The 16,141-nt window shown below is 39.5% G+C and overlaps 2 protein-coding genes across 4 annotated transcripts; both read right to left on the bottom strand.

Moving 5' to 3' along the window:
- Positions 1–1,034: 1,034 nt before the first annotated feature.
- On the bottom strand, positions 1,035–6,670 carry LOC143484542 (uncharacterized). Of its 2 annotated transcripts, XM_076983324.1 has the most exons (11): positions 6,502–6,670; positions 6,019–6,086; positions 5,747–5,833; positions 5,535–5,633; positions 5,397–5,444; positions 5,230–5,310; positions 4,691–5,122; positions 4,080–4,190; positions 3,271–3,560; positions 2,877–3,166; positions 1,035–2,772 (listed from the first exon to the last, which is right to left on the bottom strand). In XM_076983324.1, the coding sequence occupies exons 1-7, from the start codon at positions 6,665–6,667 to the stop codon at positions 4,952–4,954; spliced, it is 720 nt and encodes a 239-aa protein (XP_076839439.1). In that variant the 5' UTR covers positions 6,668–6,670; the 3' UTR covers positions 1,035–2,772; positions 2,877–3,166; positions 3,271–3,560; positions 4,080–4,190; positions 4,691–4,951. The 2 variants fall into 2 exon arrangements, with proteins under 2 accessions (XP_076839439.1, XP_076839440.1); XM_076983325.1 differs by lacking the exons at positions 1,035–2,772; positions 2,877–3,166; positions 3,271–3,560 and adding an exon at positions 3,802–3,954.
- Positions 6,671–10,385: 3,715 nt separating this feature from the next.
- On the bottom strand, positions 10,386–14,134 carry LOC143484632 (uncharacterized). Of its 2 annotated transcripts, none has more exons than XM_076983446.1 (9): positions 13,599–14,134; positions 13,116–13,183; positions 12,844–12,930; positions 12,632–12,730; positions 12,494–12,541; positions 12,327–12,407; positions 11,788–12,219; positions 11,177–11,287; positions 10,386–10,657 (listed from the first exon to the last, which is right to left on the bottom strand). In XM_076983446.1, the coding sequence occupies exons 1-7, from the start codon at positions 13,762–13,764 to the stop codon at positions 12,049–12,051; spliced, it is 720 nt and encodes a 239-aa protein (XP_076839561.1). In that variant the 5' UTR covers positions 13,765–14,134; the 3' UTR covers positions 10,386–10,657; positions 11,177–11,287; positions 11,788–12,048. The 2 variants fall into 2 exon arrangements, with proteins under 2 accessions (XP_076839561.1, XP_076839562.1); XM_076983447.1 differs by lacking the exon at positions 10,386–10,657 and adding an exon at positions 10,916–11,051.
- Positions 14,135–16,141: the final 2,007 nt, after the last annotated feature.

Raw genomic sequence — 16,141 nt, 5'->3', positions numbered from 1 at the left:
TACTTAAATAAATGTTTAACTGAGTAAAAGTGTTGTTGAAATTGCACATACTTTTCTTAAAAAGTAAAAAGTAAAAGTAGAAAGTTGTTCATAATATATGTAGTAAAAGGACAATTCATTTCATATAACGACTATTATAATTTGCTTCTTTGCACTAATACAATGAAAAAAAAGTTGACTTATTATTAGTTGGACTCAAGTCTGAAATTTGAGCTTCAGATAAATTCTGTTGTGAGGGCAAGTTTCTTTCAACTGCGCCTCCTTACCAAAGTAAAAGCTTTTCTGAACAATAATGACCTTGAAAAAGCAATCCATGCCTTCGTTAGTTCACATCTGGATTATTGCAATGCACTGTACATTGGACTAAGTCAAGCATCGCTCCATGGCCTGCATTTGGTTCAGAATGCAGCTGCCCGGTTTCTTACCAACACTCGCGAGCACGATCATATTACTCCTGTTCTTTACTCTCTTCACTGGCTCCCAGTAAAATTTAGAATTCAGTTTAAAATCCTGTTGTTTGTTTTCTGTGCAGTCCATGGACTTGCACCTCCCTACATATGTGACATTTTAAAGTTACATCAGCCTGGCAGAGATCTTCGTTCAGGTGGACAATATCTACTGGAGGTTCCACGGTCTAGGTGTAAGCAGTGGGGTGATAGGTCTTTCGCGGTAGCAGGTCCTAAATTGTGGAATGCATTGCCTACTGTTCTACGTTCCATCACTGATCTACCAATATTTAAAGCCAAACTTAAAACATACTTATTTAGGATGAGTTTCAACATCTAATTATTTGCAAATGGTAACATTACCAACTGCACACAGACAAAATCTTTAAGACCATACTCATTTATTGTTGATTCTATTGTATACAACGCTTTGGTCAACTTTGGTTGTGTAATGAGCTATATAAATAACTGATGATTGATTGATTATTATTAGTTCCATGTAATTTTTTGTAATGAGTTTACTAGTCTGGCCCCCTTGAGGTTCGATTAAGTTGTATTCAGCCCCCAGACCAAAATGAGTTTGACAATCCTGATTTAAAGGGAGTATATGACAAAGTAACCTTTTGAGTGCTTGTGCACATATATTTGGGAATCCTCAGTGCCTACCAACCCACAAACTGTGAAGTAAGAAAGCCAGTAGTAAATTTGTGGGCAAAACATTCGAAAATGTGTTTGCCCAAAGTCAAATACATTCTATATAGATATCAGAGAACAAATAAGTGATGTTAAAATACTTAATGAATGCAAATACAGCTTTAAATAGAATGGACAAGTATGTGTGTTATTTTAGGCCATTACTTTATCAGCTCAAGCTTTTATTTTTTGCACCTTTGACGATGCAAAACCCATAAAATCCGTCAGTCATTTGACGAACCTCAAATAGACAAACCACTGTTGTAGTATCCTTGTAATGTGTAGGGGGATTTGTGATTTACCGTCTGTGACCCTCAGGCAGAACACTCTGACATTCAGTTCAATCCATTATCTGTGTGTTTGCTCCTCAGTTAGAACCTCCGTATCTCTCTCTACCTCTCACTCCCCCTGTACTTTTCCACTACCCCTAGATCCAGTCTACTGTGCCTCCTCTCCTGATAAGGAGAACACCAATCATACATATGTTTTATTAATCTTACCCAATTGTGTTGACACATCTTCTTCGTTCTGTATTTAACTACATGTATTATCATTAAACTATGGAACTCTTTCCTGACACCCGTGTGTTGTGAATCTGTTCTCCCGGGCTCGGCTACGGAACTCTGAGGGATGGACAAATTTATCATTCAAATTAGGAAACCTGATGGTTTTGGTCTATGTCCGAAAGATGACTCCAAAAGAAATAATCTTAACAATTGTTCATCGTAGTTTTGTGTTCTTATTCCATCTCTGGGTGAAATCCACTCAGGACTGACCAGTACAGGATGAAACTCGCTCTCATCTTGAATAAGAGTTATTGCATGTATTCCTCAAACATGAGCCCCTGCTAATGATGTAATAAGAACATATATCACATATGAGATATTGTCACAATTTGTGACATAATTGTCCTTCAAAATGTATTAATGTAGATTATTTTCAAAAGTTTAGAATATTATTTTCAGAGAATAGAATACAAAACCTTTGCTTATGCACCTTACAAGACTGACTGGTTGGCCCATGAATAATTGTTTACAAGGAAAATAGTGAATCCCTCAAATTATACACTGGATACATTCAACCTAAAACATGTTAACCTGTAACTCACTAATAATGAATACATGAGTAACACTGAAGGTAAACCAGAAGACAATACGACTCCCTTGGAATAAAAAAACAAAATGATGTTGCTGATAAACATGTATGAAACAACAGGACATATTTTAATGACAATTTAAAAAACATGAGGATAACCGGAGCAGTGATGATCTGCTGTTAATAACCAAAAGTCCAATAACGGTCGAGTCTGAAATGCTGATGGTTGCCGAAGGTTATGCTGAATAGTCCACGGATGGTGATTTTGACCGGCTTTCCTTAAGGTTCCTTGCACACCGACGATTGTGATGGTACTGAAAAATCCCAAAGATCAGTTCTTGATGGCGATTAGTCCTCTGGTCTGGTCTCTGTTCTCTGGAGTGGATCATAAAGTCTCTTTATCCTGATGCGCTTCTTGTTGGCTTATTATTTTGTCCTGGTCCACAAACTGCATTATTCCTCTTGTCTTGGAAGTCTGGGTGAAGATCAGGTTGCACAGCTATCTCTGGTCTCTACTCCAGGAAGAAGCACTGGAGACCTACATGATGGAGAGTAAGAAAGAGACAGAAAAGCAAAATAAAGACCAAACATAGTTCAATGTTTTACTGAAAAAGGTGGGAGATGTGTTAGGGTTACACAAACCTACGTATGGTGATTTTGACCGGCTTTCCTTAAAGTTCCTTGCAAACTGGCGATTGTGATGGTACTAAAAAATCCCAAAGATCAGTTCTTGATGGCGATCAGTCCTCTGGTCTGGTCTCTGTTCTCTGGAGTGGATCATAAAGTCTCTTTATCCTGATGCGCTTCTTGTTAAGGCTTATTATTATGTCCTGGTCCACAAACTGCATTACTCCTCTTGTCCTGGAAGTCTGGGTGAAGATCAGGTTGCACAGCTATCTCTGGTCTCTACTCCAGGAAGAAGCACTGGAGAACTACATGATGGAGAGTAAGAAAGAGACAGAAAAGCAAAATAAAGACCAAACATAGTTCAATGTTTTACTGAAAAAGGTGGGAGATGTGTTAGGGTTACACAAACCTATGGATGGTGATTTTGACCGGCTTTCCTTAAAGTTCCTTGCAAACTGGCGATTGTGATGGTACTAAAAAATCCCAAAGATCAGTTCTTGATGGCGATCAGTCCTCTGGTCTGGTCTCTGTTCTCTGGAGTGGATCATAAAGTCTCTTTATCCTGATGCGCTTCTTGTTAAGGCTTATTATTATGTCCTGGTCCACAAACTGCATTACTCCTCTTGTCCTGGAAGTCTGGGTGAAGATCAGGTTGCACAGCTGTCTCTGGTCTCTACTCCAGGAAGAAGCACTGGAGACCTACATGATGGAGAGTAAGAAAGAGACAGAAAAGCAAAATAAAGACCAAACATAGTTCAATGTTTTACTGAAAAAGGTGGGAGATGTGTTAGGGTTACACAAACCTACGGATGGTGATTTTGACCGGCTTTCCTTAAAATTCCTTGCAAACTGGCGATTGTGATGGTACTAAAAAATCCCAAAGATCAGTTCTTGATGGCGATCAGTCCTCTGGTCTGGTCTCTGTTCTCTGGAGTGGATCATAAAGTCTCTTTATCCTGATGCGCTTCTTGTTAAGGCTTATTATTTTGTCCTGGTCCACAAACTGCATTATTCCTCTTGTCTTGGAAGTCTGGGTGAAGATCAGGTTGCACAGCTGTCTCTGGTCTCTACTCCAGGAAGAAGCACTGGAGACCTACATGATGGAGAGTAAGAAAGGGACAGAAAAGCAAAATAAAGGCTGTGATGGGGTCAGAGACCTGACCCATCACCTGGACTGTGTGTATGTGTATGTATATATATGCAAGAGGAATAACTCACTAGAGGTCCTTCGTCCTCAGGGGAGGAGAGCCGTCTTCCAGGGCTTCCCTGGTGCTGGCCGGTAGAGCCCACGGTCATCGGCAGAATGGGGGGAGGCAGGTCCTACTGAACCTGTAGGAGGAGGACAGGAAAAGTTGTAATCATGCTGAATGTGATGTACAGCAAACAATAGCATACAGTCATGTTTGTGTATGTTGTACGTGTTTCAACGGCGACGTATGTAGTCCTGCTCCAATGTAGGTGGTAGAGTCTAACAAGGTTGGGGGCGGGGCTACTCATTTAAATGATGAGCATAGGATCTTTCAAGGCAGAACTTCCCGGGGGTAGCGAGTGTGGCCAGACATGCCACTAAGCTTTTACTGCACAGTTTTACCAATGTTTTATCCGGTGTAAAGGACTATGTTCACGTGTGTGCTGCACAAATTCAAAAATCAAATCATGGGTGAAGTCTATTGTTGGAGTCAAGCCTGATATTTTCGGGGGAAACCCTGGCCTCTTCAGTGTATGCATTGTTGTGAAGCCGCATCCACCCCCAAGGCATCTCCACAAAGACCAAACATAGTTCAATGTTTTACTGAAAAATGTGGGAGATGTGTTAGGGTTACACAAACCTCAAAAGATGAAACATTAAACAGAGTGTTAGGGGCAAAGAGAAGAAGGGCCAGATGCACAATGCCCCAGGTGTGTGATCAGTCCATGTGAGTCCCAACAGTCCAACATCTAGTCCTCATGTTGTTATGGCGAAAACCGACTTCATCTGAAAAACACACAAATGCATACAAACATTAGTTTTTATGTGGAAAAGTAAAACACATGATACATAGTGAGATCAGAACTTTGTATAAGGATCTATTAAAATGCTGTGTAGGTGATTAAAAGCCTGGAGGTGGGCGTGGAGGGGGTCCTCTTGGTGGGTCTGGACTGGTGGAGAAAACAGCAGGGTCCGGTGTCTCCAGGGTCTGGGTGTGATTAGACTCATGTAACCTGAAAAGGCCATCTGAATCGATGGAGACACCCTTATACGTCACAGAAACTTCTTTTTGCTGAAAAACACAAATAGAGTAAACATAAGTAAAGATGCCTTTAGAAATCATTTTCTAAATACCCCATAAATAAGTCTAAATGTAATTAGGTATGAGGATGCACTAACCAAAAAAATATTCTGCACTGATGACGTTGTGGACTGGGTGCACAGGTATATTGTTGCTTCTGTGATGCTGGTTTCGTTGCGCTGAATTAACAGAGGACATGCTGATGAGTGTGATTAAGAACGAGACAAGCTAGTTTAAAATGCATTTAGCCAAGACTCTTACTTACCTTGATCCAGGCCACGGCTTTAGCGTTGCCACAGTAGTGGAGGGCGAGCTACAAATGCATAGAAAATGTTAGGTTGAAGGACATCAACTGTGGCAAGTCCATTCTCACTGAAACTGAGAACCTGTTCCCATGACTCACCTCTGCATCTATGTTGTAAAATACATTGTTGAGCACCCAGCAGTGCTCACTCTCCAGCCCCCTGTAGGCAGATTTGTGCTGGAGCGTCACCTCCACCACCTGCAAGCATGCAGAAAAAAAACTTTACCATTGAAATGGACGAAGCTCTTATAAACTACTTATACTTATATCTGCCAAAAAGCCAGTGATACACATTAAAAACTCAAGGGAACCTTTGTAGCTGACGAAAACGTCTGTGAGAAGGTGAAGGCATACACCCTGTGTGCTCTGTGCAAAGCTTGCTGAGCATGATGCCTCGACTGTGGAGAGAACCAAAAACTTGTTATTTTGCGAGACAAATATATGTGCAAAACCAGCATTTTACAATAATTGTGACCAGAGCCTCGCAAAAATAAACAATGGATGCTAGTAGTTCTGCACACAAATTTCCATAAACAAAATGAATCTGGCTAAGAGAATATCCACAAAGTAAATAGCCAGCTACCTCTCGGATCGGGGAATGGGGCATTTCAAAGATGTCCTCATCCATTGGAAGAGTCTCCCCATCATGTCCTAAGGAAGATGTTAAAACAACACTCAAATGGTTTTTTTGAATGTGGCTTGATACAACCTAGTTAAAGATTAGCCGTTTAAGGGTAGCTATTTTAGTTAGCGCTAGCTAACATGCTAAGTTTTGTTAATCAAGAAATCCGTTGTCATAGGAAACAACGCTTTTGAACAACTTTAGCTTATATATGGTAATGAAATAGATTGGGTCCGATGGAAAAGAAACGTCTTTTTATATCCGTGACACCTTCAGCAAATCAAATCAAATAAAATAAAATCAAATCAAATCAATTTGAAAAGCGCTATACAAATATATTTGGTTTGTTTTGATTTGATTTGCTGAAGGTGAAGTTACAACGACTGTAGCGTAGAATCCAAATGGATGGATAAGATAGTAAACTTTAGTAGCTCCCTAATTTACCGTGGCAGGGGTCGGCATGAGTTCCAGCTTCGACCTGCGTCCGCTGGCGATCTCGGACCCACCACCTGTAAACTAGAAAAGATGAAACAGCAGCGGCCGAAACTCCAGTGGCACAAAGGACCACTGGTCGCAAACCAATGCCAAGTAAAGGCAGGCGAAACATCATTTAAAACAGATTAAATATATTAATTCCAGATATTAACTCGTTATTATTAATAATAATATTAATTAAGTTCGTTAAATATATTAATTCGATATATTAATATGCTGAATATATTAAATGGAGATTAATTTTTCAAGATATTATTTTGTAGAAGATATTTGTTGATTTTTGCCAGAGCAAATGCAACAGCGTCTTGTCTCATAGGGGGGTCGGTAAACGACTGAGGGATTTTACAGCTTGTGTTCATGGAACCTCTTTCACCTTGGTGATCTACGTTTATGTCCAAACATGTTTTTAGCGTGACTACGATGTGCAGAAACGCACTTAGCAACGTAACGGGGCGAAAGGCAAATGCTAGCAAAAGAATGACTTGTTGCAGAGTAAAAACGAAAATTACCCATAATACATTGTATTTTTATTTAAGGCTAATTTGCTCAAATGTTTTTATTGTTATTATATTTATTTATATAATTACTCTTTTTATAGGATCATTATTTAAAGCAGGGGTGTCAAACATACGGCCCGCCAGGGGGTTCAGTCCAGCCCGCGGAATAAACCTGGATTATTAAAGAAGAATAAACTCCATTTTATTTAAAATATGCGGTTCCTATAATGTCCGCTAGGGGCATGTTTTAGTCAGTTCTATCGCTTTACTGTACCTGCTTTTTCTGTTGACCCTGGTTACCTCTTAAGTGAAATGTCTTTGTCAAAAAAGAGAAAAGTGGACACAGAGTGTCGGATTTTTCAAGAAAAATGGAAAGTTCATGTGTTCAGAATTGCTTGCCAGATGTGGAAAATGTCACTGTGATCAGTTTTTATGCATAATGTACTTAAATAAATGTTTAACTGAGTAAAAGTGTTGTTGAAATTGCACATACTTTTCTTAAAAAGTAAAAAGTAAAAGTAGAAAGTTGTTCATAATATATGTAGTAAAAGGACAATTCATTTCATATAACGACTATTATAATTTGCTTCTTTGCACTAATACAATGAAAAAAAAGTTGACTTATTATTAGTTGGACTCAAGTCTGAAATTTGAGCTTCAGATAAATTCTGTTGTGAGGGCAAGTTTCTTTCAACTGCGCCTCCTTACCAAAGTAAAAGCTTTTCTGAACAATAATGACCTTGAAAAAGCAATCCATGCCTTCGTTAGTTCACATCTGGATTATTGCAATGCACTGTACATTGGACTAAGTCAAGCATCGCTCCATGGCCTGCATTTGGTTCAGAATGCAGCTGCCCGGTTTCTTACCAACACTCGCGAGCACGATCATATTACTCCTGTTCTTTACTCTCTTCACTGGCTCCCAGTAAAATTTAGAATTCAGTTTAAAATCCTGTTGTTTGTTTTCTGTGCAGTCCATGGACTTGCACCTCCCTACATATGTGACATTTTAAAGTTACATCAGCCTGGCAGAGATCTTCGTTCAGGTGGACAATATCTACTGGAGGTTCCACGGTCTAGGTGTAAGCAGTGGGGTGATAGGTCTTTCGCGGTAGCAGGTCCTAAATTGTGGAATGCATTGCCTACTGTTCTACGTTCCATCACTGATCTACCAATATTTAAAGCCAAACTTAAAACATACTTATTTAGGATGAGTTTCAACATCTAATTATTTGCAAATGGTAACATTACCGTTTGCACACAGACAAAATCTTTAAGACCATACTCATTTATTGTTGATTCTATTGTATACAACGCTTTGGTCAACTTTGGTTGTGTAATGAGCTATATAAATAACTGATGATTGATTGATTATTATTAGTTCCATGTAATTTTTTGTAATGAGTTTACTAGTCTGGCCCCCTTGAGGTTCGATTAAGTTGTATTCGGCCCCCAGACCAAAATGAGTTTGACAATCCTGATTTAAAGGGAGTATATGACAAAGTAACCTTTTGAGTGCTTGTGCACATATATTTGGGAATCCTCAGTGCCTACCAACCCACAAACTGTGAAGTAAGAAAGCCAGTAGTAAATTTGTGGGCAAAACATTCGAAAATGTGTTTGCCCAAAGTCAAATACATTCTATATAGATATCAGAGAACAAATAAGTGATGTTAAAATACTTAATGAATGCAAATACAACTTTAAATAGAATGGACAAGTATGTGTGTTATTTTAGGCCATTACTTTATCAGCTCAAGCTTTTATTTTTTGCACCTTTGACGATGCAAAACCCATAAAATCCGTCAGTCATTTGACGAACCTCAAATAGACAAACCACTGTTGTAGTATCCTTGTAATGTGTAGGGGGATTTGTGATTTACCGTCTGTGACCCTCAGGCAGAACACTCTGACATTCAGTTCAATCCATTATCTGTGTGTTTGCTCCTCAGTTAGAACCTCCGTATCTCTCTCTACCTCTCACTCCCCCTGTACTTTTCCACTACCCCTAGATCCAGTCTACTGTGCCTCCTCTCCTGATAAGGAGAACACCAATCATACATATGTTTTATTAATCTTACCCAATTGTGTTGACACATCTTCTTCGTTCTGTATTTAACTACATGTATTATCATTAAACTATGGAACTCTTTCCTGACACCCGTGTGTTGTGAATCTGTTCTCCCGGGCTCGGCTACGGAACTCTGAGGGATGGACAAATTTATCATTCAAATTAGGAAACCTGATGGTTTTGGTCTATGTCCGAAAGATGACTCCAAAAGAAATAATCTTAACAATTGTTCATCGTAGTTTTGTGTTCTTATTCCATCTCTGGGTGAAATCCACTCAGGACTGACCAGTACAGGATGAAACTCGCTCTCATCTTGAATAAGAGTTATTGCATGTATTCCTCAAACATGAGCCCCTGCTAATGATGTAATAAGAACATATATCACATATGAGATATTGTCACAATTTGTGACATAATTGTCCTTCAAAATGTATTAATGTAGATTATTTTCAAAAGTTTAGAATATTATTTTCAGAGAATAGAATACAAAACCTTTGCTTATGCACCTTACAAGACTGACTGGTTGGCCCATGAATAATTGTTTACAAGGAAAATAGTGAATCCCTCAAATTATACACTGGATACATTCAACCTAAAACATGTTAACCTGTAACTCACTAATAATGAATACATGAGTAACACTGAAGGTAAACCAGAAGACAATACGACTCCCTTGGAATAAAAAAACAAAATGATGTTGCTGATAAACATGTATGAAACAACAGGACATATTTTACTGACAATTTACAAAACATGAGGATAACCGGAGCAGTGATGATCTGCTGTTAATAACCAAAAGTCCAATAACGGTCGAGTCTGAAATGCTGATGGTTGCCGAAGGTTATGCTGAATAGTCCACGGATGGTGATTTTGACCGGCTTTCCTTAAGGTTCCTTGCACACCGACGATTGTGATGGTACTGAAAAATCCCAAAGATCAGTTCTTGATGGCGATTAGTCCTCTGGTCTGGTCTCTGTTCTCTGGAGTGGATCATAAAGTCTCTTTATCCTGATGCGCTTCTTGTTGGCTTATTATTTTGTCCTGGTCCACAAACTGCATTATTCCTCTTGTCCTGGAAGTCTGGGTGAAGATCAGGTTGCACAGCTATCTCTGGTCTCTACTCCAGGAAGAAGCACTGGAGACCTACATGATGGAGAGTAAGAAAGAGACAGAAAAGCAAAATAAAGACCAAACATAGTTCAATGTTTTACTGAAAAAGGTGGGAGATGTGTTAGGGTTACACAAACCTATGGATGGTGATTTTGACCGGCTTTCCTTAAAGTTCCTTGCAAACTGGCGATTGTGATGGTACTAAAAAATCCCAAAGATCAGTTCTTGATGGCGATCAGTCCTCTGGTCTGGTCTCTGTTCTCTGGAGTGGATCATAAAGTCTCTTTATCCTGATGCGCTTCTTGTTAAGGCTTATTATTATGTCCTGGTCCACAAACTGCATTACTCCTCTTGTCCTGGAAGTCTGGGTGAAGATCAGGTTGCACAGCTGTCTCTGGTCTCTACTCCAGGAAGAAGCACTGGAGACCTACATGATGGAGAGTAAGAAAGAGACAGAAAAGCAAAATAAAGACCAAACATAGTTCAATGTTTTACTGAAAAAGGTGGGAGATGTGTTAGGGTTACACAAACCTACGGATGGTGATTTTGACCGGCTTTCCTTAAAATTCCTTGCAAACTGGCGATTGTGATGGTACTAAAAAATCCCAAAGATCAGTTCTTGATGGCGATCAGTCCTCTGGTCTGGTCTCTGTTCTCTGGAGTGGATCATAAAGTCTCTTTATCCTGATGCGCTTCTTGTTAAGGCTTATTATTTTGTCCTGGTCCACAAACTGCATTATTCCTCTTGTCTTGGAAGTCTGGGTGAAGATCAGGTTGCACAGCTGTCTCTGGTCTCTACTCCAGGAAGAAGCACTGGAGACCTACATGATGGAGAGTAAGAAAGGGACAGAAAAGCAAAATAAAGGCTGTGATGGGGTCAGAGACCTGACCCATCACCTGGACTGTGTGTATGTGTATGTATATATATGCAAGAGGAATAACTCACTAGAGGTCCTTCGTCCTCAGGGGAGGAGAGCCGTCTTCCAGGGCTTCCCTGGTGCTGGCCGGTAGAGCCCACGGTCATCGGCAGAATGGGGGGAGGCAGGTCCTACTGAACCTGTAGGAGGAGGACAGGAAAAGTTGTAATCATGCTGAATGTGATGTACAGCAAACAATAGCATACAGTCATGTTTGTGTATGTTGTACGTGTTTCAACGGCGACGTATGTAGTCCTGCTCCAATGTAGGTGGTAGAGTCTAACAAGGTTGGGGGCGGGGCTACTCATTTAAATGATGAGCATAGGATCTTTCAAGGCAGAACTTCCCGGGGGTAGCGAGTGTGGCCAGACATGCCACTAAGCTTTTACTGCACAGTTTTACCAATGTTTTATCCGGTGTAAAGGACTATGTTCACGTGTGTGCTGCACAAATTCAAAAATCAAATCATGGGTGAAGTCTATTGTTGGAGTCAAGCCTGATATTTTCGGGGGAAACCCTGGCCTCTTCAGTGTATGCATTGTTGTGAAGCCGCATCCACCCCCAAGGCATCTCCACAAAGACCAAACATAGTTCAATGTTTTACTGAAAAATGTGGGAGATGTGTTAGGGTTACACAAACCTCAAAAGATGAAACATTAAACAGAGTGTTAGGGGCAAAGAGAAGAAGGGCCAGATGCACAATGCCCCAGGTGTGTGATCAGTCCATGTGAGTCCCAACAGTCCAACATCTAGTCCTCATGTTGTTATGGCGAAAACCGACTTCATCTGAAAAACACACAAATGCATACAAACATTAGTTTTTATGTGGAAAAGTAAAACACATGATACATAGTGAGATCAGAACTTTGTATAAGGATCTATTAAAATGCTGTGTAGGTGATTAAAAGCCTGGAGGTGGGCGTGGAGGGGGTCCTCTTGGTGGGTCTGGACTGGTGGAGAAAACAGCAGGGTCCGGTGTCTCCAGGGTCTGGGTGTGATTAGACTCATGTAACCTGAAAAGGCCATCTGAATCGATGGAGACACCCTTATACGTCACAGAAACTTCTTTTTGCTGAAAAACACAAATAGAGTAAACATAAGTAAAGATGCCTTTAGAAATCATTTTCTAAATACCCCATAAATAAGTCTAAATGTAATTAGGTATGAGGATGCACTAACCAAAAAAATATTCTGCACTGATGACGTTGTGGACTGGGTGCACAGGTATATTGTTGCTTCTGTGATGCTGGTTTCGTTGCGCTGAATTAACAGAGGACATGCTGATGAGTGTGATTAAGAACGAGACAAGCTAGTTTAAAATGCATTTAGCCAAGACTCTTACTTACCTTGATCCAGGCCACGGCTTTAGCGTTGCCACAGTAGTGGAGGGCGAGCTACAAATGCATAGAAAATGTTAGGTTGAAGGACATCAACTGTGGCAAGTCCATTCTCACTGAAACTGAGAACCTGTTCCCATGACTCACCTCTGCATCTATGTTGTAAAATACATTGTTGAGCACCCAGCAGTGCTCACTCTCCAGCCCCCTGTAGGCAGATTTGTGCTGGAGCGTCACCTCCACCACCTGCAAGCATGCAGAAAAAAAACTTTACCATTGAAATGGACGAAGCTCTTATAAACTACTTATACTTATATCTGCCAAAAAGCCAGTGATACACATTAAAAACTCAAGGGAACCTTTGTAGCTGACGAAAACGTCTGTGAGAAGGTGAAGGCATACACCCTGTGTGCTCTGTGCAAAGCTTGCTGAGCATGATGCCTCGACTGTGGAGAGAACCAAAAACTTGTTATTTTGCGAGACAAATATATGTGCAAAACCAGCATTTTACAATAATTGTGACCAGAGCCTCGCAAAAATAAACAATGGATGCTAGTAGTTCTGCACACAAATTTCCATAAACAAAATGAATCTGGCTAAGAGAATATCCACAAAGTAAATAGCCAGCTACCTCTCGGATCGGGGAATGGGGCATTTCAAAGATGTCCTCATCCATTGGAAGAGTCTCCCCATCATGTCCTAAGGAAGATGTTAAAACAACACTCAAATGGTTTTTTTGAATGTGGCTTGATACAACCTAGTTAAAGATTAGCCGTTTAAGGGTAGCTATTTTAGTTAGCGCTAGCTAACATGCTAAGTTTTGTTAATCAAGAAATCCGTTGTCATAGGAAACAACGCTTTTGAACAACTTTAGCTTATATATGGTAATGAAATAGATTGGGTCCGATGGAAAAGAAACGTCTTTTTATATCCGTGACACCTTCAGCAAATCAAATCAAATAAAATAAAATCAAATCAAATCAATTTGAAAAGCGCTATACAAATATATTTGGTTTGTTTTGATTTGATTTGCTGAAGGTGAAGTTACAACGACTGTAGCGTAGAATCCAAATGGATGGATAAGATAGTAAACTTTAGTAGCTCCCTAATTTACCGTGGCAGGGGTCGGCATGAGTTCCAGCTTCGACCTGCGTCCGCTGGCGATCTCGGACCCACCACCTGTAAACTAGAAAAGATGAAACAGCAGCGGCCGAAACTCCAGTGGCACAAAGGACCACTGGTCGCAAACCAATGCCAAGTAAAGGCAGGCGAAACATCATTTAAAACAGATTAAAGATATTAATTCCAGATATTAACTCGTTATTATTAATAATAATATTAATTAAGTTCGTTAAATATATTAATTCGATATATTAATATGCTGAATATATTAAATGGAGATTAATTTTTCAAGATATTATTTTGTAGAAGATATTTGTTGATTTTTGCCAGAGCAAATGCAACAGCGTCTTGTCTCATAGGGGGGTCGGTAAACGACTGAGGGATTTTACAGCTTGTGTTCATGGAACCTCTTTCACCTTGGTGATCTACGTTTATGTCCAAACATGTTTTTAGCGTGACTACGATGTGCAGAAACGCACTTAGCAACGTAACGGGGCGAAAGGCAAATGCTAGCAAAAGAATGACTTGTTGCAGAGTAAAAACGAAAATTACCCATAATACATTGTATTTTTATTTAAGGCTAATTTGCTCAAATGTTTTTATTGTTATTATATTTATTTATATAATTACTCTTTTTATAGGATCATTATTTAAAGCAGGGGTGTCAAACATACGGCCCGCCAGGGGGTTCAGTCCAGCCCGCGGAATAAACCTGGATTATTAAAGAAGAATAAACTCCATTTTATTTAAAATATGCGGTTCCTATAATGTCCGCTAGGGGCATGTTTTAGTCAGTTCTATCGCTTTACTGTACCTGCTTTTTCTGTTGACCCTGGTTACCTCTTAAGTGAAATGTCTTTGTCAAAAAAGAGAAAAGTGGACACAGAGTGTCGGATTTTTCAAGAAAAATGGAAAGTTCATGTGTTCAGAATTGCTTGCCAGATGTGGAAAATGTCACTGTGATCAGTTTTTATGCATAATGTACTTAAATAAATGTTTAACTGAGTAAAAGTGTTGTTGAAATTGCACATACTTTTCTTAAAAAGTAAAAAGTAAAAGTAGAAAGTTGTTCATAATATATGTAGTAAAAGGACAATTCATTTCATATAACGACTATTATAATTTGCTTCTTTGCACTAATACAATGAAAAAAAAGTTGACTTATTATTAGTTGGACTCAAGTCTGAAATTTGAGCTTCAGATAAATTCTGTTGTGAGGGCAAGTTTCTTTCAACTGCGCCTCCTTACCAAAGTAAAAGCTTTTCTGAACAATAATGACCTTGAAAAAGCAATCCATGCCTTCGTTAGTTCACATCTGGATTATTGCAATGCACTGTACATTGGACTAAGTCAAGCATCGCTCCATGGCCTGCATTTGGTTCAGAATGCAGCTGCCCGGTTTCTTACCAACACTCGCGAGCACGATCATATTACTCCTGTTCTTTACTCTCTTCACTGGCTCCCAGTAAAATTTAGAATTCAGTTTAAAATCCTGTTGTTTGTTTTCTGTGCAGTCCATGGACTTGCACCTCCCTACATATGTGACATTTTAAAGTTACATCAGCCTGGCAGAGATCTTCGTTCAGGTGGACAATATCTACTGGAGGTTCCACGGTCTAGGTGTAAGCAGTGGGGTGATAGGTCTTTCGCGGTAGCAGGTCCTAAATTGTGGAATGCATTGCCTACTGTTCTACGTTCCATCACTGATCTACCAATATTTAAAGCCAAACTTAAAACATACTTATTTAGGATGAGTTTCAACATCTAATTATTTGCAAATGGTAACATTACCGTTTGCACACAGACAAAATCTTTAAGACCATACTCATTTATTGTTGATTCTATTGTATACAACGCTTTGGTCAACTTTGGTTGTGTAATGAGCTATATAAATAACTGATGATTGATTGATTATTATTAGTTCCATGTAATTTTTTGTAACGAGTTTACTAGTCTGGCCCCCTTGAGGTTCGATTAAGTTGTATTCGGCCCCCAGACCAAAATGAGTTTGACAATCCTGATTTAAAGGGAGTATATGACAAAGTAACCTTTTGAGTGCTTGTGCACATATATTTGGGAATCCTCAGTGCCTACCAACCCACAAACTGTGAAGTAAGAAAGCCAGTAGTAAATTTGTGGGCAAAACATTCGAAAATGTGTTTGCCCAAAGTCAAATACATTCTATATAGATATCAGAGAACAAATAAGTGATGTTAAAATACTTAATGAATGCAAATACAGCTTTAAATAGAATGGACAAGTATGTGTGTTATTTTAGGCCATTACTTTATCAGCTCAAGCTTTTATTTTTTGCACCTTTGACGATGCAAAACCCATAAAATCCGTCAGTCATTTGACGAACCTCAAATAGACAAACCACTGTTGTAGTATCCTTGTAATGTGTAGGGGGATTTGTGATTTACCGTCTGTGACCCTCAGGCAGAACACTCTGACATTCAGTTCAATCCATTATCTGTGTGTTTGCTCCTCAGTTAGAACCTCCGTATCTCTCTCTACCTCTCACTCCCCCTGTAC

This window comes from Brachyhypopomus gauderio, chromosome 20 (assembly GCF_052324685.1).
Source record: "Brachyhypopomus gauderio isolate BG-103 chromosome 20, BGAUD_0.2, whole genome shotgun sequence".
NCBI classification, from domain to species: Eukaryota; Metazoa; Chordata; class Actinopteri; order Gymnotiformes; family Hypopomidae; genus Brachyhypopomus; species Brachyhypopomus gauderio.
This window is presented reverse-complemented; position numbering and strand designations above follow the sequence as displayed.